This window comes from Bos grunniens, chromosome 11, assembly GCF_055505025.1.
Source record: "Bos grunniens cultivar Pamir isolate PY7600 chromosome 11, Bosgru_T2T1.0, whole genome shotgun sequence".
NCBI lineage: Eukaryota > Metazoa > Chordata > Mammalia > Artiodactyla > Bovidae > Bos > Bos grunniens.
This window is the reverse complement of record NC_141175.1, coordinates 4,709,300-4,731,384: the sequence shown is the minus strand read 5'-3', so window position 1 is coordinate 4,731,384 and position 22,085 is coordinate 4,709,300. Positions and strand designations below refer to the sequence as shown.

Below are 22,085 nucleotides of genomic sequence, written 5' to 3'. Positions count from 1 at the left end.
ACTGTGGTCTCCCAAATCCTCCCGAAGTTCCCTCTCTATCTACAGTTCCCTAATGGGGAATTCTGTCCCTATCAAAGGCATGGGTAAGTCTGGAGTATTATCCTGGCCTCACAGCATCGAACCTTCTCTGGTGACAGAATATGCAAGTTCCCAAGGAACAAGGTAGGTCAGGGCCTGCAAGTCCTCATGTCCGCCCTCCTCTGGCTCATCTGCCACGTTCTTTTGGTTGATTCCTGTGCTCTCAGAGGGGCCTTCCTTTCAAAGTCTCGGAGCTCCCAGCCAATGACATATATCTCACTCTTGGATTACACATTTTTCTTTTAAAAACATATTTCCGTGGTATTTATTTGGCCTTCTTAAATCCATCTAGAGTAAAAAGGTAGTCTTTTGACTGAGAAGTCACTTCAGAAACTTGGGGTATACATATCTCCCTTAACATCCTCAAATCCAGTCCCTTCTTTCCATCCTCACTGCCACTTTCTTGGTCCCAAGAAGCATCCCTTGCCTGGGTTATACAGCCTCTCTGTTAGTTTGGTTTCCCTGATAGCTCAGTTGGTAAAGAATCCACTTGCAATGCAGGAGACCCCTGTTCCATTCCTGGGTTGAGAAAATCCACTGGAGAAGGGATAGGCTACCCACTTCAGTATTCTTGGGTTTCCCTGGCAGCTCTGCTGGTAATGAATTTGCCTGCAATGCAGGAGACCTGAGTTTGATCCCTGGGTCAGGAAGATCCTCTGGAGAAGGGAAAGGCTACCCACGCCAGTATTCTGGCCTGGAGAACTCCATGGACTGATCACAAAGAGTCGGACACGACTGAGCGAGTTTCACTTGGTTAGTTTATCTGAATCCACTTTTGCCTTTTCTGGTCTATTCTCTACACAACAGCCATGGTCTTTTATACGCATAAGTCAGGTTCTGGTACTTCCTGCATAAAACCCCTCAAGGGGTCTCCATCGCACTCAGAAAAAGCCAATCTGTTACGCACATCCTTTACAGGATCTGTCTGGCCTATGTCTACCTCTGACCCTTCATCTCCCCACCACACACACTTTTCTCCCTATAGTTTTTGTCCTCGTAATTCTCTAGAATGGCCCCTGGCCCCTTGGTTCCGCTTCTTCCACACAGCTGCTCACTTAACGCTTCACAACAGGCGCTAAATAACTCTTAGGAAACAAAGGACAGAGGCCTGCATTCTGCCCCAGCTGAGGGGTGAGTTGGGGGCACTTCCAGGTTTTCCCTGTGTGGAGGTGGACGAGCACTCAAGGCGCAATTCCCGGGAGTTTCCTGGCGACCTAGTGGCGATCTTAGGCTTCTTCTGGGCTTTCAGCTGAACACTGAGATCCTGAAAGGCGTGCAGAATGGCAAAAACAAAAAACAAAAAAAAACAACCCTCAAAGCACAATTCTCTCGCTCTCGCTATTTCCAGACTGAACTCCTCGTGGCCTCTGTCTTCGGAGGGCCAGCAGGAGTGGGGTCGGGTTGGGCGGGGGTGGCGGGGGGGGGGGGGGGTCCCAGCCCCTCAAGAAACCTCTCGAGGTGAGCGTCCGGAAACCAATTCATTACTGGGACCTGCCCGCCTAAGAAGACACACCGGAAGCCCGCTTCGAACCCGCCCTCGAGCTGTCAGTGGGAGGAATTGGAGGAAGGGGCGGGGACCCGCCTATGACTGGTTTATTATTGGCAGAAAGGAAACCGGAAGGAGGGGGCCGGAACCCGGCTTCCTCTCGGCTCCTCATTGGCTAAAAGACTGGGCGTGGCCCTCTGGTTCTCATTGGTTAAAGTCTCACTGGGCGTATCTTACACGTCCTCCGGGTCCCTCGCGGGTTGGTTGATGAGATTGGCCTCTACCCCGCCCCTCGGGCGCCTCAGCTTATTATTTTACACAGAGGTTGGGCGTCCGCGCGGTCGTTTGCCGCCCAGCCTCCGGTATTCTTAGCGCCGTCCTACTCGAAGGCTTCGAGCCTCACGGAATTCAGGGATATAGACTACAGGCGAGCGGGGAGGGGTCCCCGGAACGATTCCTTCGCGGAACCATTGAGACGAGGCTTCCAGGAGCGTGTGGAGGGGACGTTCTTCCCCCACCCCAGCGGTGGGCCTGACTGGACTGGCAGGGATGGCGGCGGCGGCGGCAGACGCTCGGCCGGGCGCCGCCATCCCGGTGGAGCTGCGGCGCGAGAGGCGCATGGTGTGTGTGGAGTACCCGGGCGTGGTGCGCGACGTGTCCAAGATGCTGCGGACCTTGGGCGGCGAGGAAGGCGTCTCCCGGGTGAGGAGTCCCCAGGGGAGCACTGAGTCGCGGGACTGCGGCTGAGGGGAGAGACCACCCCGGGAGGGATCTGAGGTTGCCTTGGCAACGGAGCTCCAGGAGGTTCTGGAGCGGCCAGGGGGCGGGGGTCTGATATGGGGGCTGCCGGGCGTAGACTGATTTCCCCTAGGATCTGAGGGAAGAGGGACTTCCTTGGTGGCCCAGTGGCAAAGAATCCGCCTGCAGAGCAGGAGACGCGCCTTTCGAAGATCTCTGGAGAAGGAAGTGGCAACCCACTCCAGTGTTCTTGCCTGAAAAGTCCCATGGACAGAGGAGGCCAGCGGGCTGCAGTCCATGGGGGTCGCAAAGAGTCAGACCGACCGAGCGACACAACAACAGACCTACATGAGAAGGGGAGGAGGGATTATGTTATTAGAGTTGAAGTGTAGTAATGTATGTGTGTTAGGCACACCGACTCTTTGCGACCCCACGGACTGTAGCCCGCCTGGCTTCTCTTCTGTCCATGGAATTCTCCAGGCAAGAATACTGGAGTGGATTGCCATTCTCTTCTCCGGAGAACTTCCCAACCCAGGGATCGGACTCTGGTCTCCTGCAGATTTGTTCTGCACCAGCTATATTTCTAGGTTCTTTACCTACATTCGCATCGCATTAGAACCCTGCCAGGTAGGGACTGTGGTTGTCCAGATTTTACAGGAAAACTGAAAAACTGCTTGTTCAAGTTCACCCAGCAAACAGTGGAGCTGGGATGAATTCTTTACCTGGTGCAAAGCTGTATGTCAGTGACTTAAATGCACCAGGTCTTGAAGTGTCTCTGTTTTAGAGAGTCCTTCCCTGACTGCCCTTACTAAAGTGGCTGCTAGCAGTTCACCTGCTAATTCCAGTCTCAAGTTGTGTGTTAGAGTCTTTATTGTCTGTCTCGGAGAAGGCGATGGCACCCCACTCCAGTACTCTCGCCTGGAAAATCCCATGGATGGAGGAGCCTGGTGGGCTGCAGTCCATGGGGTCGCTGGGAGTTGGACATGACTGAGCGACTTCACTTTCACTTTTCACTTGCATGCATTGGAGAAGGAAAGGGCAACCCACTCCAGTGTTCTTGCCTGGAGAATCCCAGGGACGGGGAGCCTGGTGGGCTGCCGTCTATGGGGTCGCTGGGAGTCGGACACGACTGAGCGACTTAGCATCAGCAGCAGCATTGTCTGTCTTGGACCCTTGGTTCTGAGATGATCAGCTCTGGTGGGTTCTGGTCTCTCTTGATCACTCTTGTCATCCGAACGTCCCTAATTGTGCCTGCTTCCAAAATATTGTTTGAATGCATGATTGAATCTTCACAACCATCTAGTGAGTTCAGTTCAGTCACTCAGTCATGTCCGACTCTTTGTGAACCACATAGTCAAAGGCTTTTGCATAGTCAATAAAGCAGAAATAGATGTTTTTGTGGAACTCTCTTGCTTTTTTGATGATCCACCGAATGGTGGCAATTTGATCTCTGGTTCCTCTGCTTTTCTAAATCCAGCTTGAACATCTGGAAGTTCACTGTTCATGTACTGTTGAAGCCTTGCTTGGAGAATTTTGAGCATTACTTTACTAGCGTGTGAGATGAGTGCAATTGTGCGGTAGTTTGAGCATTCTTTGGCATTGCCTTTCTTAGAGATTGGAATGAAAACTGACCTTTTCCAGTCCTGTAGCCACTGCTCAGTTTTCCAAATTAGCTGGCATATTGAGTGCAGCACTTTCACAGCATCATTTTTAGGATTTGAAATAGCTCAACTGGAATTCCATCACCTCTAGCTTTGTTCATAGTGATGCTTCCTAAGGCCCACTTGACTTTACATTCCAGGATGTCTGGCTCTAGGTGAGTGATCATACCATTGTGATTATCTGGGTTGTGAAGATCTTTTTTTGTATAGTTCTTCTGTGTATCCTTGCTGCTGCTACCGCTGCTAAGTTGCTTCAGTCGTGTCTGACTCTGTGTGATCCCATAGACGGCAGCCCACCAGGCTCCCTCGTCCCTGGGATTCTCCAGGCAAGAACACTGGAGTGGGTTGCCATTTCCTTCTCCAGAGCATGAAAGTGAAAAGTGAAAGTGAAGTCGATTAGTCATGTCCAACTCTTAGCGACCCCATGGACTGCAGCCTACCAGGCTCCTCCGTCCATGGGATTTTCCAGGCGAGAGTACTGGAGTGGGGTGCCATCGCCTTCCTCTTCTTAATATCTTCTGCTTCTGTTAGGTCCATACCATTTCTGTCCTTTATTGTGCCCGTCTTTGCATGAAATGTTCCCTTGGTATCTTTAATTTTCTTGAAGAGATCTCTAGTCTTTCTCGTTCTATTGTTTTCCTCCATTTCTTTGCATTGATCGCTGAGGAAGGCTTTCTTATCTCTCCTTTGGAACTCTGCATTCAAATGGGTATATCTTTCCTTTTCTCCTCTGCTTTTCGCTTCTCTCCTTTTCACAACTATTTGAAGGCCTTCTCAGACAGCCACTTTGCTTTTTTGCATTTCTTTTTCTTGGGGATGGTCTTGATCCCTGTCTCCTGTACAGTGTCATGAACATCTGTCCATAATTCTTCAGGCACTCTGTCAGATCTAATCCTTTGAATCTATTTCTCACTTCCACTGTATAATTGTAAGGGATTTGATTTAGGTCATACCTGAATGGTCTAGTGGTTTTCCCTACTTTCTTCAATTTAAGTCTGAATTTGGCAATAAGGAGTTCATGATCTGAGCCACAGTCAGCTCCCAGTCTTGTTTTTGCTGACTGTACAGAGCTTCTCCATCTTTGGCTGCAAAGAATATAATCAGTCGATTTTGGTATTGACCATCTGGTGATGTACATGTGTAGAATCTTCTCTTGTGTTGTTGGAAGAGGGTGTTTGCTATGACCAGTGCATTCTCTTGGTAAAACTCTATTAGCCTTTGCCCTGCTTCATTCTGTACTCCAAGGCCAAATTTGCCTGTTACTCCAGGTATCTCTTGACTTCCTACTTTTGCATTCCAGTCCCCTATCATGAAAAGGACATCTTTTTGGGGTGTTAGTTCTAGAAGGTCTTGTAGGTCTTCATAGAACCGTTCAACTTCAGCTTCTTCAGCATTACTGGTTGGGGCATAGACTTGGATTACTGTGATATTGAATGGTTTGCCTTGGAAACAAACAGAGATCATTCTGTCGTTTTTGAGATTGCATCCAAATACTGCATTTTGGACTCTTTTGTTGACCATGATGGCTACTCCATTTCTTCTGAGGGATTCCTGCCCACAGTAGTAGATATAATGGTCATCTGAGTTAAATTCACGCATTCCAGTCCATTTTAGTTCGCTAATTCCTAAAATGTCGATGTTCACTCTTGCCCTCTCCTGTTTGAGCACTTCCAATTTGCCTTGATTCATGGACCTGACATTCCAGGTTCCTATGCAATATTACTCTTTACAGCTTCTGACCTTGCTTCTATCACCAGTCACATCCACAATTGGGTGCTGTTTTTGCTTTGGCTCCATCCCTTCATTCTTTCTGGAGTTATTTCTCCACTCATCTCCAGTAGCATATTGGGCACCTACTGACCTGTGGAATTTATCTTTCAGTGTCCTATTTTTTTGCCTTTTCATACTGCTCATACTGTGGTGCTGGAGAAGACTCTTGAGAGTCCCTTGGACTGCGAGGAGGTCAAACCAATCCATCCTAAAGGAGATCAGTCCTGAGCGTTCATTGAAAGGACTGATGTTGAAGCTGAAACTCCAATATTTTGGCCACCTGATACGAAGAAGTCTTTTCATTTGAAAAGACCCTGATGCTGGGAAGGATTGAAGGCGGGAGGAAAAGGAAGCAACAGAGGATAAGATGGTTGGATGGCATCACCGACTCAATGGACATGAGTTTGGGTAAACTCTGGGAATTGGTGTTGGACAGGGAGGCCTGGCGTGCTGTGGTCCATGGGGTCACAGAGAGTCAGACACGACTGAGCGACTGAACTGAACTGAACTGTTCATGGGGTTCTCAAGGTTTGCCATTCCGTTCTGCAGTGGACCACATTTTGTCAGAACTCTCCACCATGATCCGTCCGTCTTGGGTGGCCTACACAGCATGGGTCATAGTTTTATTGAGTTAGACAAGGCTGTGGTCCATGTGATCAGATTGGTTAGTTTTCTGTGATTGTGGTTTTCATTCTGTCTGCCCTCTGTTGGAGAAGGATAAGAGGTTTACGGAAGCTTCCTGATGGGAGAGACTCACTGTGGGGGAGACTGGGTCTTGTCCTGATGGGCAGGGCCATGCTCAGTAAATCTTTAGTCCAATTTTCTGTTGATGGGCAGGGCTGTGTTCCCTCCCTGTTGTTTGACCTGAGGCCAAACTATGGTGGAGGTGATGAAGATAATGGCACCTCCTTCAGAAGGTCCCGTGCATGCACTGCTGCACTCAGTGCCCCCGACCCTGCAGCAGGCCACTGCCGACCACGCCTCCCCCGGACACTCCCGGGCAAGTCTGGGGCACTCTCTTTTGGGGTCACGGCTCCTTTCTCCTGGGTACTGGTGCACAAGGTTCTGTTTGTGCCCTCCCAGAGTGTTTCCCAGTGCTGGGTAAGTTATGGCAGCTCTATGTTGGGGTTAATGACAACCTCATCCAAGAGGGCTTATGCCATACCCAGGTCTGCTGCACCCAGAGCCCCTGCCCCTGTGGCAGGCCACTGCTGACCCGGATCTCCTCAGGAGACACTGAAACACAGTTTTGTGAGTTAGGTACCATTATTATGCCCATTTTTTAGGTAAAGACACAGGAAGAAAAGTTGGGTCAAACAAGCCCCTACATAGTACAGTAGGAATTTAAACACATACATGCCTCCCTCTGAAGTCTGAACTCTTAATTCTGCTTCCTCATCCTTTATGAATATTGAAAAGCCTTGAACCTGTCATTGAGCACAGGAGGCTCGTAGCAGCCCAGTCATTCACGTCTTGCTCTCTCACCCTGACTTACTGACTTCCTGTGGCCTTGACAGGGCCTGTACTGCTGCTAACCCCAGGGATGTTTGTACCCAGGTACAGGGTGAGCCCTTTGGGGAAAAGACAGGTCATTCATTCATTACCTTCCTGTTTCTTGTGCACCTGCTCTGTGCCAGGCCCGCATCTAGGGTCATTCCCGGCACAGCAGTCTAATAGACCTGTTCCCTGATGATAGGGGCTCTTTTTAACCTTCTTTCCCTAGACGCTTCCTGAACGCCTGCTAAGGGCCAGGCTGTGTCCTGGGTGTTGGGGCGCCAGCAGGTAGATGACCTTGGCCTAGGGGACCTTGTTGGTGCTTTCACATGCACACAGCAGACACTGACTGGTCCCTCTTAGCCCGTGTGGGACAGGCATTCCTGTATGGATGACACAGGTAGCGTGTTTGCCATGACTTAGGTGCCAGGCTAAGCGCCTTATATATATGTTCTCTTAGTCATCGTAAGAATCTGATCAATGGGTCCTCCTATTACCATTTTAAGGAGAAGGAGTCAAGCCTGGAAAGGAGGAGTCACACAAGTCAGGGCCAAGTGTTTGGTACTGATTTCACCTCCTTCGGACCTTGGAACATTTGTAAATGAGGCTGAATACTAGGACCTTTTTGGGTGGGTAGTTCCTGACCCTAGACAAGTCATGAGGCTCCCACCCAGACTCTCCATGGTAGACGCGGGGCTGACACCGCCACGAAGTGCTCCCGGAAGAATGGCGGTTCCCTGCACTGACCAGGCTTTGCTTAACTGGCAGTTATTGTCTCTAACTTTGCTGCTTTACAACCTTTTAGAAGAAAGAAAGAGTTAGTCGCACAGTCGTGTCCAAATCTTTGCAACCCCATGGACAGTAGCCCACCACACTTCTCAGTCCATGAGATGTTCCAGGCAAGAATACTGGAGTGGGTAACCATTCCCTTCTCTAGGGGATCTTCCTGAGTCAGGAATGAATCCTGGTCTCCCACATTGCAGGCAGACTCTTTACCATCTGAGCCACCAGGGAGGCTTTAGAAAGGAAGAGGCTGTCCTATGTTCTCTACCAGATAAAAGCTGAGATCCTTGGGTTTGGAAAATGAGTCTTTTGGGAATTAAAAGCCTAAAACACAAAACAGAAAAAGCCTCCTGGGTCCCCATCGGGCCTTCACTGAGGGAGGAGCTGCCCGCTCCTCAGCCGGCCTCCGCGTCACTGTCTCCTTTGGCCTCACCGCAGATCTACGCAGATGCCACCAAGAGGCTGGAGCTTTACTTCCGGCCCAAGGACCCCTACTGCCACCCCGTGTGTGCCAACCGCTTCAGTACCAACAGCTTGCTGCTCCGGATCAAGCGGAAGACCAGGCGACAGAGTGGGGTGCTGGGGCCTGAGGCTCGCCCCCAGGTCACGTACGACATAGAGAGCCTTGGAGTCATCTCCACCGTCTTCAAATTTCAAGGTAACTGCGAAATGCTTTCTTCCTGTGCTGGGTTATTTCCGGACCTGTGTCCCTCGTGCCTGTGGGGGCTGTGTGGATCATCTGCCCGTGAAGGGGGCCGGGCTGTGCCCAGGCGTGAGGGGAGGGCAGAGCGTGGGCCCCGTCCAGGAGGCAAGGTGCCCTCACTCCAGCCAGAAGCTCCCTGTGGACCCTGGGCTCTTGGCCGCTGGAGTTCTCTGAGACATCTCATGTTTAAAGCCATTTTGTGGGGCCAAAGGAAAAGGTCCACAGGCCTCCAATTTTCAACCCCACCCCCTCCCTCGTATTTGGGGACCTGTGAGTCTTGACCGGTGCTGGTCTTGTCTCCCTTCTGAATCCTTCCCAGATAACTTCAACCCCTTGGGACCTCATGTCCTTTGACCTCTCAGCCAACTAGATGTGTCCTGCAGGGTCTTCACAGGGGTGAGGCGTGGTGTGGGGAGGGGAGTCATGCCTGCCTGAGCCTCCCTGGGTGTGCTTGTCTGACAGTGGGGGCCCTGAGCCCTATAGCCGCCCATGGGGATTCGGGAGATGGTGCTCTCAGAGAGCCAATCCAGGCGCACGGGAAGCACTTGGCGAATAACTAAGTCTGGAGCGTATCTGTGGTGGCTGTTGCAAGTCTAAGGCAGAAACTGAAAAAATTCTGGAAATGAATAATAGAAAGTGTGTGAAAACTAAAACAGGCCTTGGGACCCCCACACGGCGGGTGTTTTGAACATCCATCGCTGGTGGGTGTGTCTTCACCAGAGAGGGCTGTCTTTCCCGGAACGGGGCTCTCCCTGTCATGTGCTTTCCTCTCTCTAACCGAGCCGGCAGTTCCCTGCTCAGTGTGTGTCCTAGACCGGCAGCATCAGCCTCACCTGGAGCATGTCTCAGGTCATGCACGGTGCAGCTCGCACATTCCTGACCTGGACTCCGTCCTCAGTGTCATGTAACCCGCCCCTCTCCCCCATAATGTCTCTCCAGGTGACTTGGAGCACCCGGGGCCGAGCTCCCAGAAGCGACTCAAGGGGGGTGGTTTCAGCTCCTGCCACTCTTGCCCAGCAGCCTCTGCTGCAAGACCCCGTCAGCGCCCCCAAGCAGATGTGGGCCTTGCGTGGCAGCTGCCAGCGCCTGGGTGGTGTTAAAGGGCGTCCGCCGCCTGTCCACCTCTCTCCCCAGGGATGTCTGACTTCCAGTACCTGGCGGTGCACACAGAGGCGGACGGCAGGCAGGTGTCCATGTACGACAAGGTGCTCATGCTCAAGCCCCAGAAGGAGAGCTTCTTCCACCAGGACCTGCCGCTCTACATCCCCCCGCCCATCTTCTCCAGGCTGGACACGCCGGTGGACTACTACTACCGCCCAGAGACACAGCACCGGTGAGCGCCCCCTCGGCTGCCGCCCGCAGCTCGGGATCGGGGCAGGGCCCTGTGCTCAGAGGGCTGGACTCTGCCACCCACGGTCAGGGGGCCAGGGCAGCCGGCTCTGCTCAGGCCCATGGCCCCAGTGCCTCCAAAAGCAGAGCAGCTGGTGACCAGGGGAGTCAGGAGCCTGCCCTGGTCCCTGCATCCCACCCAGAGGCCTTGCTTAGGGCTGTCCCCACACCATGGAATGTCGATCAAGATGTCGCCTCAGGACTTGAGGGCCGATCGCCAAAAGTGTGTTCCTGAAAGTGTGGAGAGACAGACCCCTCGTACCCGGGGGCAGAGAACGAGGATGGTTGACTTTTTTAGAAAGCGATCTGGCAGAGTTTATTACAGGTTTATGTTTGGCCATACCACGCGGCTTAGGGGATCTCAGTTCCCTGACCAGGGATCGAACCCATGTTCCCTGTAGTGGAAGTATGGAGTCCTAACCACTGGACCACCAGGGAATTCCCCTACTATGGTGTTAAATGTTCATTCCAGTCGACCAAGTGGTTCTTGTAGGAATTTGTCCCATAGTGATTCCCACCTCGGTGCTCAAAGATACACTGACGAGAGCGTTTCCTGGCTGGTTGTGGGCAGGAAGCTGGGAGGACCTGGTGTAGTGGGAGAGCCCAGGCTGGCAGGGGCCTGTGTTCGGGTTCTGGGCCTGTGATCCCACAAGAGCCCCGACCTCCTGCTCCAGCCTCTCCACCTGATAGCAATAGTAACAGTCCCCGTGTCTCTGCATCGTTAGAGAGCTGCATGATGAAGCCCCTGGGAATACTCAGCACAGTGAGTGCCGGTAGAGTGTGATACAGTGGATAAGCGGGTGGTGACCAGTCCGTGAATAGGCACCATGCAGTTACTTAAATGATGGCCTGTCTGTGCCAGGGAGGACCACACGGCCTGTACCAGACCGGCTCCATGGGCCGACGTGGCTCATGTCCAGAGAACCTCACTAGAGCAGACTGCATGCTATAAAAATAAACTGAGTGATAACAGGAGCCTGGGAAAACCGGGAAGATTGGGCCTAGACAGTCATCTCTGGAGGGGCGGAAGGACGAGAACCTTCTTTTCCCTCATCAAATATTTCCATCAATGAGCACTGCCTGCCTGGCAGGGCCCAGGCCTCCCCTTGGAGCCGGGGTTGGAGGGAGCATGACAGGTGGCTCTGTATGGGCCCAGCTCGGGAGCCGGTGGAGACGTGGGGTGACTAAGTGGGCGGCAGGGGCCAGTGGGCAGGTGTGTGTCTTGGAGGAGAGAAGTGGGGAATGGGCTGTTGTGGACCATGAGTGGGGCATAGCAAGGACTCTTGGGCGGTGTGACCTTTGAAACAGAGCCAGGCAGGTGAAGGTCCGGGGAGGGACGGTGTAGCAGACCCGGGGGCTGCTGCCGGCCCGTGCAGAGGGCTCATCTAGGGGCGTTGTCCCTGAAGCCGAGAGACTGGTGGGTGAGGCTCCTGCAGACCCCGCGGAGGAGCTTAGGTTCTGCCCTGAAGAGAAAGGGGAATTGTTCTCTTCCTTCAAAAAATGCATTCTGAGGTGTTCCAGAAGGAGAGGGGGCTGTCTGGACCCCCCACCCACGTCACCAGCTTCAGCCATTCACAGCCTTCCGCTGCTGGCTTCCTCTCCCCCTCTGCCACCCCGGCGTCACAGCATGTCCTCCAGAAACAAGTCAGCATGCACCTCTGCCGGGAAGGACTAAGGCAGCCACAGCCCTGGCCACAGAGCGAGCGAATGCAGCAGTGTCCATAACGTCATCCTGGCCCCGGATGTCTGCCCCGTTGTCTCCAAGGCAACTTGAGAGCCAGGCGAGCGTCGCCGTCTCTCAGGCCTGTTGAGCCCGTCATCCCACCCCGTCACCCTTTTTTCTGATCGCAGGAGTAAACTGTGCTTGTTAGAAAAGACCATGTTTATAGACATGTTTAACTAAAAAGAATCAAGTCCATCCCCTCCCGCTGAAAACTCTAGCCTGTGCAGTGACAGAGTTTTCTGTGTGTATGTTATACTCGGTATAAGAGTTTTAATTTTTAAAATTTGCATATTTCTAAAATGTTTTAATTATTTTCCTCCCACAAACATTTTACTCCTAAGTCAGAAACAAACACAAATATGTCCAAGAAGAAACTAGAGCACGCCCTCCCCCCACACTGCTGGCCCTGGCGCTGGCTGGCGGCATTGGAGCCACTCCTCTGTCCCCCCGCCTCTGGCAGGGGGACTGGGGGAGAAAGCCAGCTGCCCTGGGACCCACGGGCCCTGTTTTTCTCCTATGTGGTTTATTGATTTTCCGGCACATTGAAAGAACCTGCCTTTTCTCCCAGGGCCGCTATCGATTTTTCTGCTCTGCTGACCTTCCTGGGTACCGAGGACTGGCCGAGGAGGCCTGGCATCCGCCTCACTGGCCTGCCCTGGTCCGGGGAGGTTCACCTTCCTAGATGACCCGTGGACCCCTAACGGGGTCCCTCCTCCTTGAGGCAGTTGAGATGGGGGGAGCCAGCAGAGACAGCCAGGCAGGGCCCTCTCCCTGCAACTGCCGTCGGGCCTGGAGGGGCCGCCAGGGGCTTTCCTGCTCGGGTGTCTGGGGCTTCAGGGAGCTGTCTTTGAAAACTGGACAAATTCAGGGGGTTTCAGATGGAGTCATGCTTTTGAAAAAAGGCACAGGTTCGATTCCGTCTTTATAATTCTGTTTCCCAAAGTGAAAAATCACTTTGTTGTTCTTTGTAAATATGCAGATGGTGTGTACTCATGGAAAACGAAAGTGAAATGGAAACAGATTTAAAAGGGAATAATCCCCTGTGTGACATCCAGGATGTACTTTGAAAAGTACTTCAAAATAATGGAGTGGGTGGGGTGGGGCCCGGATGGTGTGGAAGTGGCCATGTGATGGCAGTGGTGGGAGCTGATGGGGGGCGTCTGGGGGTCCCTGGGGCTGCTCCCCTGCTTCAGCGAGGCCGGACGCTCCGACTCCCGCCACAGAGGGAGGCACTCGGAGCCTCCCGGGCAGTGTTGGCCGCTGGGTTCCGTGCTCATAAAGGCAGGCCCAGCACGGCTGCTGGCAGCAGAGCGCTTTTTCTTTTTTAACTTGTTTCTAGTTGAAGGATAATTGCTTTACAATATTGTATTGGTTTCTGCTATAAAAACAGAGCCCTTTTTTAAAAACCTATTTTTATTCTTGCCCGCGCCACGTGGTTTGTGGGATCTTAGTTCCCCAACCAGAGATGGAACCTGTGTCCCCTGCAGTGGAAGCAGAGTCCTGTTAGCCTCTTGCTCTGTGATGAGACCATTTGGTAGTATCCGTCCTCCCTTCACTGCGGTATCGTTGAGATGCTTCCAAGTCAGGGACTCAGGCTCCATCGCAGGCGGCCAGACAGTGGTCGGTGCCACCACCACCCGCCCAGCCTCCCTGGGCTGGCATCCCAGCTCTGTCGCCTCGAGCTCTGGCTCAAGCAGGTCTCCAACCCCCGTGGCTGCAGGGACTTGTGGAAGTTGGGTCCTTCGTTATGGGAAGATGGAAGGACCGTTTCAAGGGTTAGATGAGTGAGCTGTGACATCAGTAGGCACAGCCGGCAGAGGATCCATGGTTCCTGTGTGGCCGCACCTCCACTGATCCCCACCCCCGCCTGACAGACACTGGACTGTTCCCAGCTTCTCACTGGCTGGATGGTGCCGTGACAACTGGACACGGCTGTGAGGTCACCAGCCTCTGGGACGTTGGGCCCAGCTTCAGAGCCTCCCTGAGCTCTCCGACTTGCTGCCCCTTCGCCCCCGGCCAGCACCAAGGCCCTCCCCTCGCCCAGCTTCCAGGGGAAGCACCCAGACATGGGCTGCCAGTGTCCAGCCAGGCCCACGCCCGGTGCCCTGCCTTCAGCTCTCTCTCTGCCCTTAGGGAAGGCTACAACAATCCTGCCCTCTCGGGCGAGAACCTGATCGGCCTGAGCAGGGCCCGGCGCCCCCACAACGCCATCTTTGTCAACTTTGAGGGAGATGAGGTGCCTGAGCGGCCGATGGAGGCCGCGGTCCAGACGTGGAAGAAGGTCTGCACCAACCCCGTGGACCACAAAGTGGAGGAGGAGCTGAGGAAGGTGCGCCCCGCCCCTCGGCCGCCCGCTGTTCACCCGCTGGGCCCCGTGCTCGTCTCAGACTCGTTTATTAACTCGCGGGAACCGTTCACCTCCAGATGCCATGTCTAAGGCTCTGCCAGTGCACGCCCTGCCTTCCCAAGGCTGAAAGTGTTCTTCAGCCTCCTCCAAGGTCCCCTGGGGGTCAGCGCAGTCCAGGCATGACTGCAGCCTGGAGCTCCGGGGTCCCAGAAACTTCCTTCCTCCAGTTTTTGGCCAGGACACACATCAGCCGGGGCACCTGCTACGTGCCAGGCCCAGCCCTTCCTCCCCGTTAGAGTCAGCTGGCCACGTGGCCCTGGGAGGAAGAAGCCTTCCGCCTGGCCCGAGTCACTGGGTCAGGGGACGTGGGGCCACTCTTCTGCGCGCAGCCCAGCCTCCTCGTGGCTTGGGGCCACTCCTGCCCTGACCCTCCTCCACCCGCCAGCCTTCCACAGCCCTCCCCTGGGCTGGGCCATCCCCAGGGCCTCCTCACACCCCAGCTCAGGCCTCTGCCTCTGGGGCTGCTCAGGGTCCTGGAGCTCTGGCCAGGCCCGCTCTGGCCTTTGGTCCTCTGCCTCCCCCGTTACCCTTTGACGGTGCCCCTCGTGGTCCTCCCAGGACACTCGGGCCCAGCTGCACTGGACACGTGCTGGGTGCACAGGCCACTTCCGAGGGGGGGACGAGCAAGCGCGCGGTGGCTCTTGCAGGCGGGTCCCCACCGGCTGCCCCTCCTCTGGGGCCGGACCCTGCAGGGGGCCCTGGGGCTGGCGGGCAAGCTGCCTGCCCTCCTCTCAGCCTCTGCTTTGCCCCTCCAGCTGTTTGACATCCGACCCATCTGGTCACGCAACGCCCTCAAGGCCAACATCAGCGTCCACCCCGACAAGCTCAAGATCTTGCTGCCCTTTGTGGCCTATTACATGGTAAGGGTCTGCCTACCACCCTGGGTTCCTGCCAGGATCATCCTGATCCCAGCACCCGCTGGACGGCTTGTTACCGCCCCTGCAGAGGCCCTCCCCAGCCTCCACGGTCACATGTCAGCCACACTGGGGTAACTGTGGGATTCAAGACTGATTACGTAACTTGGAAATAAAGTTTTTAATGGCCTTGAGCTGAGAGCTTTCCAGGACCAGGGGCTGTGGTAAGTGCTGTGTGCACAGCCTCTTTCTTCTCTGCTGGCGCGGCAGCAGGGGCATTGTTCTGGTGAGGATGCTAGGCTTGGCCTGGGAGCTCGACATGCCAGCGTCCTGCAGCCAGCATGTGGCAGAGCTCCTGGGGGCCTGCCCACAGTGCCGCCTGCGTTCACTCATTCTCCCGGGTCGAGTGGGCTTCAGTGTGCAGCAGATGTACCTCGGACTGAGTCCAAGAGGGCACGGAGATGGGGGTGTCATTGTCAAGATTCCCCAAGGGCCCACCAGGAGGCACTCCTGCCGGCCAGGGGTTGAACGTGGGGCCCTGCGAGGGCAGGCAGACGATGTGACTGATGGCAGGGAGGGTGGGGGTGTGGGGGCGGGCAGCACAGATGGCTCGTCCCTCCTGGGCCTAGACCCATCCTCACGGAGCTGCCTTTCAGCCTGGGCTCTCTGGACACGGGGCCTCAGAGCCTCCTGTCCATCAGGATAGTTGTGACGGTTCGCAGGCTCTTCCTCTGTGCCAGGCGCTGTGCCAAGGGTGCCAGGGTCACCGTCTCCTTTTGTCGTTGCTGTTCAGTCACTCATTCGCGTCCAACTGTTTGCAGCCCCATGGACTGCAGCACGCCAGGCTTCCCTGTACTTTACCATCTCTCAGAATTTGCTCAAACTCATGTCCATTGAGTCAGTGATGCCATCCAACCATCTCATCCTGTCTTCCCCTTCTCCTGCCTTCAGTCTTTCCCAGCATCAGGGTCTTTTCCAATGAGTTGGCTTTTCGCATCAGGTGGACAAAGTGTTGGAGCTTCAGCTTTAATACTCCTTTAATCCTCCCCAAAATGCCCTCTGACAGGAAGACCAAGGTTTGGAAGGGTCAGGTGACACATCCCAGGAGACAGAGCCACATGTGCAAGTTTGCGGGGTGGGGCCTGCCTCTTAGGGGAGCCGAGGATCAGCCTGAACCTCACTTTGCACCTCCACCCTGTCTGTCTCCAGATAACAGGCCCCTGGAGAAGCCTGTGGATTCGATTTGGATATGACCCCCGAAAACGCCCAGAGGCCAAGATTTATCAAGTGCTTGACTTCCGAATCCGATGTGGAATGAAATACGGTAAACAATTACTGAAGCCTTTGCTTTCCTTTCCCTTCCTAGCGTTGCATTTGCAGCATTCTCTCGGGTAATGAGAATAGATCCGCACGGAGAGGATAAACGCCTCCCGCCCTCGGCGGGCTTGTCGGAGGCGGGCTGGCGCAGACCCGAGGACCGAGCCCGTCCTGGCCCCGTGGTGCCGCTCTAGCGGTCCTTCTGTTCTTCCGCAGTTACTTGTGGCTCCTGCCGCGCAGGCCAGGCATCCGGTCAGTGTCCGTCCCCCGCCTGCGGTGAGTCCCCCGCACACCAAGCAGCGCGACACGGCGGCTCCTGTCTCTCCAGCTCGGGGCCTGTGCCCCTCTCTCAGGAGCCACCCCTGGGAGCCCTGGTGCACCTGTGGTGCAGGCCGCGCTGTCAGGGGCTCTGCACCCCCTAGCCTGACGCGCCCGCCCTCTCCGGCAGGTTACGCCCCCAGCGACATGCCCGTCAAGGCCAAGCGCAGCACCTACAACTACAGCCTCCCCATCACCGTCAAAAAGACCAGTAAGGGCCTCGGGCTCCCTTGCAGAGCAGGCACCGGGAAAGAGGGGCATCCAGACTGCGGGAGGGCAGGGGCCTCCCGAAGGGTCACTCCAGGGCCCTGCTGGCCAGCGCGCCCCAGGGTGGGAGGGGGAGGTTGGGGGGCGGGAGAAATACCCCCCTGTATTCCAGACCCCTGCCGTGGTCCCCTCGCAGCCAGCCAGCTCGTCACCATGCGTGACCTGAAGCAAGGCCTGGGCCCCTCGGGGTCGGCCTCCGCACAGAAGTCGAGTCCCAACAAGTACAAGCTCAAGGTGGGCGTCCGCGGGCTGCCTGCCCAGGCGAGAGGGAGGGGTGGGTGGAGCGGCAGGCCCTGCCCTGAAGGCTGGGCCCCACTGCCCACGCTGGGCCTCGCCTGTGACATGGGGAGGCTCTGACGGAGGCGGCCCTGCCCTTCCAGTCCCTTCACCTGACTCCCCTCTCCCAGCACTGCCTCCAAACACAACTCAGGATGCGAGCACCCGGGGCGGAGGTATTGACCACCAGGGCACATCCGTCTCAGGGAGGGTCTTAGACACCAGCAGCCACATGTACTGCCCTCTGAGTCGGGCCCTGAGGCCCCTCGGGCAGGGTGAGACTGAGGGCTGTGAGCCCAGAGCCACAGCAGACCACCTGCACCCAGCCGTGGGCTGGATGGGGGCTGCCCTCCCAGGCCCGGGCCTCCTTAGCACAGCCACCCAGCAGAGGCAGCGACGTCCCAAGGCCTGACGTGAGCTGCTCCAGGCCTGGGGGGGTGTCCCGGGCCACAGAGGGCTGGGGCCAGCTATATGCCCGCAGGGTCCGTCTCCTCTCTCCTCAGGGTGGGAGCCTGCATCCTCACCTGAGTGGCCATCCGCCTTCGGGAACCTCATTTTAGGCCGTAGTCCCCACCTCTGGAACTGGTCTGCAGCTCTCCCTAAGATGACCAATTAGGAGAAGTGAGGAGGCAAGGAGGCACTGAGGCAGAGCCCGACCCCAGTGGGGCCTCCCCACTAGACGCTCCTGGCTGGTCTTGTGGGCGGCTCTAGGGTCCCGAGAGGCCTGGCTGCTTCCACCCCCATCAGCACCGGGGGAATCACAGCTTGTGTCCTACTGACCTGCCCCGGCCTCTGACCCGTCCACCCACCTGAATCCAGAGAGGAGAGCCAAGCCTGCCAGGTCTCAGGGCTGGCACAGGCCGCTGCCCTGGAAGAGGCCCCGGGGAGCTGCCCCCTGCAGGGTCTCCAGCGCCGTCCACCTCTGGGATGCTCCCCTGACCTTCCCGGCTCGTCTCGGCCCTCATTTCCAGGACTCGGTGTACATCTTCCAGGAGGGGGCCCTGCCGCCATACCGACAGATGTTCTACCAGTTCTGTGACCTGAACGTGGAGGAGTACGTACCTGAGGGGTACCGAGGCGGGGACAGGGGCACTCGGGTGCAGAGCAGAGAAACTGCCAGGAACTGTCCTGCCTCTCTTCCCTTTCACGTCCCCCTCAGGGGACGGCTGGCCCCTAGGAGCGAGTGCTGCCGGCCCTCCTCTCCTGGGTGCCGCGCGGCACCCAGCAGCGGCTTCCTGGGTCCCCCGTGGGCCACCCTGCCCCCAAGCAGCCAGCCGTGCTGGGTGCAGAGCATGGCGCTGGGCTGGGGTCTTTGTCTTCCTCCGCCGTGGCCCGCACGAGGTTTCCTGACATGTTCCCAGTCCCAGAGCTGACAGAATCCCAGACATTTTTAACCCAGCTGTTCCCAGTGATGTTTAGAAAGCTGGGGGAGGGATGCTGGGCTGGAGGGGCAGCTTACTCCAGGTTGGAGTCCAGCGAGCGGCTTTCGAGGAGGCCCTTTGCGACTGCGCTCATCCACAGGACAGCGCTCTGAGTGCTGTTTTTCTGAGCACACCAGCTCTGCCGAAACTGCTTACTGGCACCTGTGAGCAGAGATCCGCCCCCCGCCCACCCCAGACCTTTGAGCAGAGACGCCCCCACCTCAGAACTTTGAGCAAAACTCCACCTCAGATCTTTGAGCAGAGACCCCCCAAACCCCAGAACTTTGAGCGGACCCCCACCTTGGATGTTTGAGTAGACCCCCACCCCAGAACTTTGAGCAGAGACCCACAGCCTGGACCTTTGAGCAGAGACTTCCCCACCACCTTTGAGCTGAGACCCACCCCCAACCTTTGTCTCCGACACCCAGGCTGCAGAGAGTCATTCACCGCAACGACGGGGCGGAGAGCTCCTGCACCGAGCGCGACGGCTGGTGCCTCCCCAAGACCACGGACGAGCTGAGGGACACCATGTCCCTCATGATCCGGCAGACCATCCGCTCCAAGAGGCCTGGTGAGAGCGGCTCACCCCGTGTGCTGTGGGCCCCCCCAGGGCCAGAGCAGGCATCCCTCAAGGACCTGCTCTGCAGGAAACCTCACCCAGTGGGAGCCAGGAGCCAGCATCCCCCCCAATCCCCGCCCCCGGCGGTCCCAAGGCGCTCAGCCCTGGGGGTCCAGGCAGGAGCCAGGCCCAGAAGAGTGGGGCTGGGGCTGCCCTCGGGGCTGCCACTTCACGCCCCGACCTCACCCTGCATCCTGCGACCACTGTGGGCAGGTTGCTCCTGTCGCTCCTGAGGGCGGGGGCCCTGTTGCCATGCCCTGCCTGCCCCTCCCCCGGGCGTGGGGCGGGGAGTGACCCCTGTGCTGCCGTGCAGCTCTGATGGAGCTGGGGGAGAGTAAGGGAAAGGACCCCTCTCTGGGGTTCCTTCCAGGCTTGGGGTGGGGGCGTCCCAGATCACCGACCCCCACAGAGCTGCCGAGAGCCGGGGCTCTCAGCCTCCCCCAGGACGCGGGCCCCTCTGAGCGCCCAGTCTGGGAAAGGCAGCATAGGCCCACTCCTGCGGGGTCCCCTGGACTCAGGAGCTGCCTGGGGCTGCTCTGGGGAGGTTCCCAAGGCCCTGGGCATCAGTGTTGCTCTGAGGTGCTGGTTAAATGAGTCCGGGTCCACCAGCCATCGTACTTCCTGGAGCAGCTTCAGACTGGAGCCCCAGCCCCTGAATTTGTAGACAAGCCCCCTGGGGCTGAGCCCAGGGACGGCTGGTGCAGGGGCTGCCCAGGCCAGCATCAGGACACACCTGGCCTGGTCTCTGGGCCCAGCTCTCTTCTCCAGCCCGACCAAAGCGGACAGTGGGAAAGAGCAGCTGACCGGCGAGTCCGGGGAAGATGAGGAGGAGGAAGACGACGAGGAGGAGGAGGAGTTCAAGCCGTCCGATGGGAGCGAGAACGAGATGGAGACGGAGATCCTGGACTACGTGTAATGCAGCCCTGGGCCCTCAGCCAGGCCCCCAGCCCAGGCCCCTGCCCAGGCCCGATGAGGGGTCCAGGACACGCCAGGGACCCCAGCGCCATCTGCAGCAGCCAGCACAGCCCTAGGCGGCCTGTCTGAGGAGAGCAGCTGGGTGCACTGCCCCTGGTCCCGCCCAGGCTGCCCCCTGGCTCCGGGTGCCTGTGCCCGGCCTCGCCAGCCCAGCGCCCTGCCCCGCCCCTGGCTGAGACCAGCGTGAGCTGGCGGTGGGGATGGTGCGGCCCGGGAGGGGCCGGCCTGGCTGGGGTCAGACTGGAGGTGAGGGCGGCGCGGGGACCTTGGTCCAGGTCACGGTGGCGAAGACTGTCCTTAGTGTTAGACCCCATCCGTTGGGGTGACCTGGCAAAGGGCAGGCCCAGCTGGAACTGTCCTCATTAAAGACGTTTCCCCAAGGAGTCTCGGTGTCTTCGTGTGGGTGTCAGAACCCGAGAGGGGTTTTCTCTGGCCTCGGGGCTTGGGCTCCAGCTGGACGTCATTTGTCCCTTCAGTTGCTCGTTGGTGCCCTGATGTTGGCGGTGCTGGGATGGCTGAGAACAGGCTGGGTGCCCCTCGGCAGGTGGGCCAGGCAAGAGCAGCCTCAGAGGGCGCTCCAGCCGCACGCTCACCCCTTCCTGTTCCACAAGGACGTGTTACGGAGGGGTTCCCGGGGATGATGCTGTTGTCTCAGTACTGCCTGGTGGGAAACCAGAGGGCAAGCAGGTCCCTGGGTGGGGCCGAACCTTGAGGGGCACACCCCGCACGCTGCCCCAGCCAGAGGGGAGCCCGTAGCCCCGCCTCAACCAGAAGCAGCTGTTCCCAAGGGCAGGCCGGGCTGCCCCCCGCCCCTCATGTCTGCAAGATTTTCCCGCAGGCCCCAGTCCTGGCCGGTGGATCTCAGCTGGGACTTGTCCCACCTCTCCTGAGCCATGCTGCCAAGCTCAGACCTCAGGGGAGTGGGTCTGGGTTCTGGCCCCCCGCCAGGAAGCCACCTCAGTTCCTGTGCAGAGCTGAGAAAGGCACGCTTGGGGCAGGCAAGCACCCTGCCTCTGCAGCTCAGCCACATGGTTCCCAGAGCCCGCCTGCCGTGTGCCGGACTGCATGGCCTTGCCAGGTTCTCGACAACTGCTCAGTCATTCTCAGCTTAGAAACCTGCATGCCTACACCACCACCCCCTTTAAATAGCGTTTTATCTATGGAAAAGAGCAAATGTACATGAAAATACTGCATATTGTATAAAAAGCCCCAGTTGCCCTCTACCAGATCTGTTGCATCTACTCCTGGCTTCAGAAACCACACTTGCCAGTTTAGCTGCTTCGTGTCCTTGTGGTGGCACGTGGCTGCTTTCATGCAGCATGCAGGATCTTTAGTGGTGGCGTGCGGGGTCTGGTATCCTGACCCTGGGCCCCCTGCATCGGGAGCATGGAATCAGCCACTGGACCCCCAGGGCAATCCCGCTCCGTGTTTCTGTTCTATTTAGTATTTGTGCTTTGCTGGAACTGTTTTAAGGAAATTGGTACTTCAGTGTATGTTTCTAGGCTTTTGTTTTAAAAACACAGTGATGGTGTCATCACACCTAACAAATTAACAGCAATTCTCCTTCAGATGTGCCCCTGCAGTTGGGAGGCCCCAGTGTCTGCTGGGCCCCTTTAGAGACACGAGCACTGATTGACCGGCAGGTTGGAGTGTGGTCAGCCTTGTCCCCTGACCTCATTTCTGGACGTAGTGATGACCAGGGGGACCTGTTTCACTTTGCGATGATTTGTTTCCATCAATTGCAGTCTTGCTTTTTGCTGCCCAGCTCGTCTCATCTCTGGCCTGAGAACAGTCCCAGGCTGGCTG

At 56.8% G+C, this 22,085-nt stretch overlaps 1 protein-coding gene across 7 annotated transcripts; it reads left to right on the top strand.

The window, feature by feature from the left end:
* Nucleotides 1–1,880: 1,880 nt before the first annotated feature.
* On the top strand, nt 1,881–20,662 carry GTF3C5 (general transcription factor IIIC subunit 5). Of its 7 annotated transcripts, none has more exons than XM_086324368.1 (12): nt 1,881–2,266; nt 8,449–8,668; nt 9,848–10,046; nt 13,959–14,154; nt 14,988–15,092; nt 16,296–16,410; nt 16,620–16,679; nt 16,852–16,932; nt 17,125–17,222; nt 18,236–18,318; nt 19,114–19,256; nt 20,060–20,662. In XM_086324368.1, the coding sequence occupies exons 1-12, from the start codon at nt 2,114–2,116 to the stop codon at nt 20,218–20,220; spliced, it is 1,614 nt and encodes a 537-aa protein (XP_086180494.1). In that variant the 5' UTR covers nt 1,881–2,113; the 3' UTR covers nt 20,221–20,662. The 7 variants fall into 7 exon arrangements, with proteins under 7 accessions (XP_086180494.1, XP_086180493.1, XP_086180496.1 ...); XM_086324367.1 differs by having other exon boundaries at nt 17,101–17,222; XM_086324372.1 differs by lacking the exon at nt 1,881–2,266 and adding an exon at nt 5,736–6,141.
* The last annotated feature ends 1,423 nt before the right edge of the window (nt 20,663–22,085 follow it).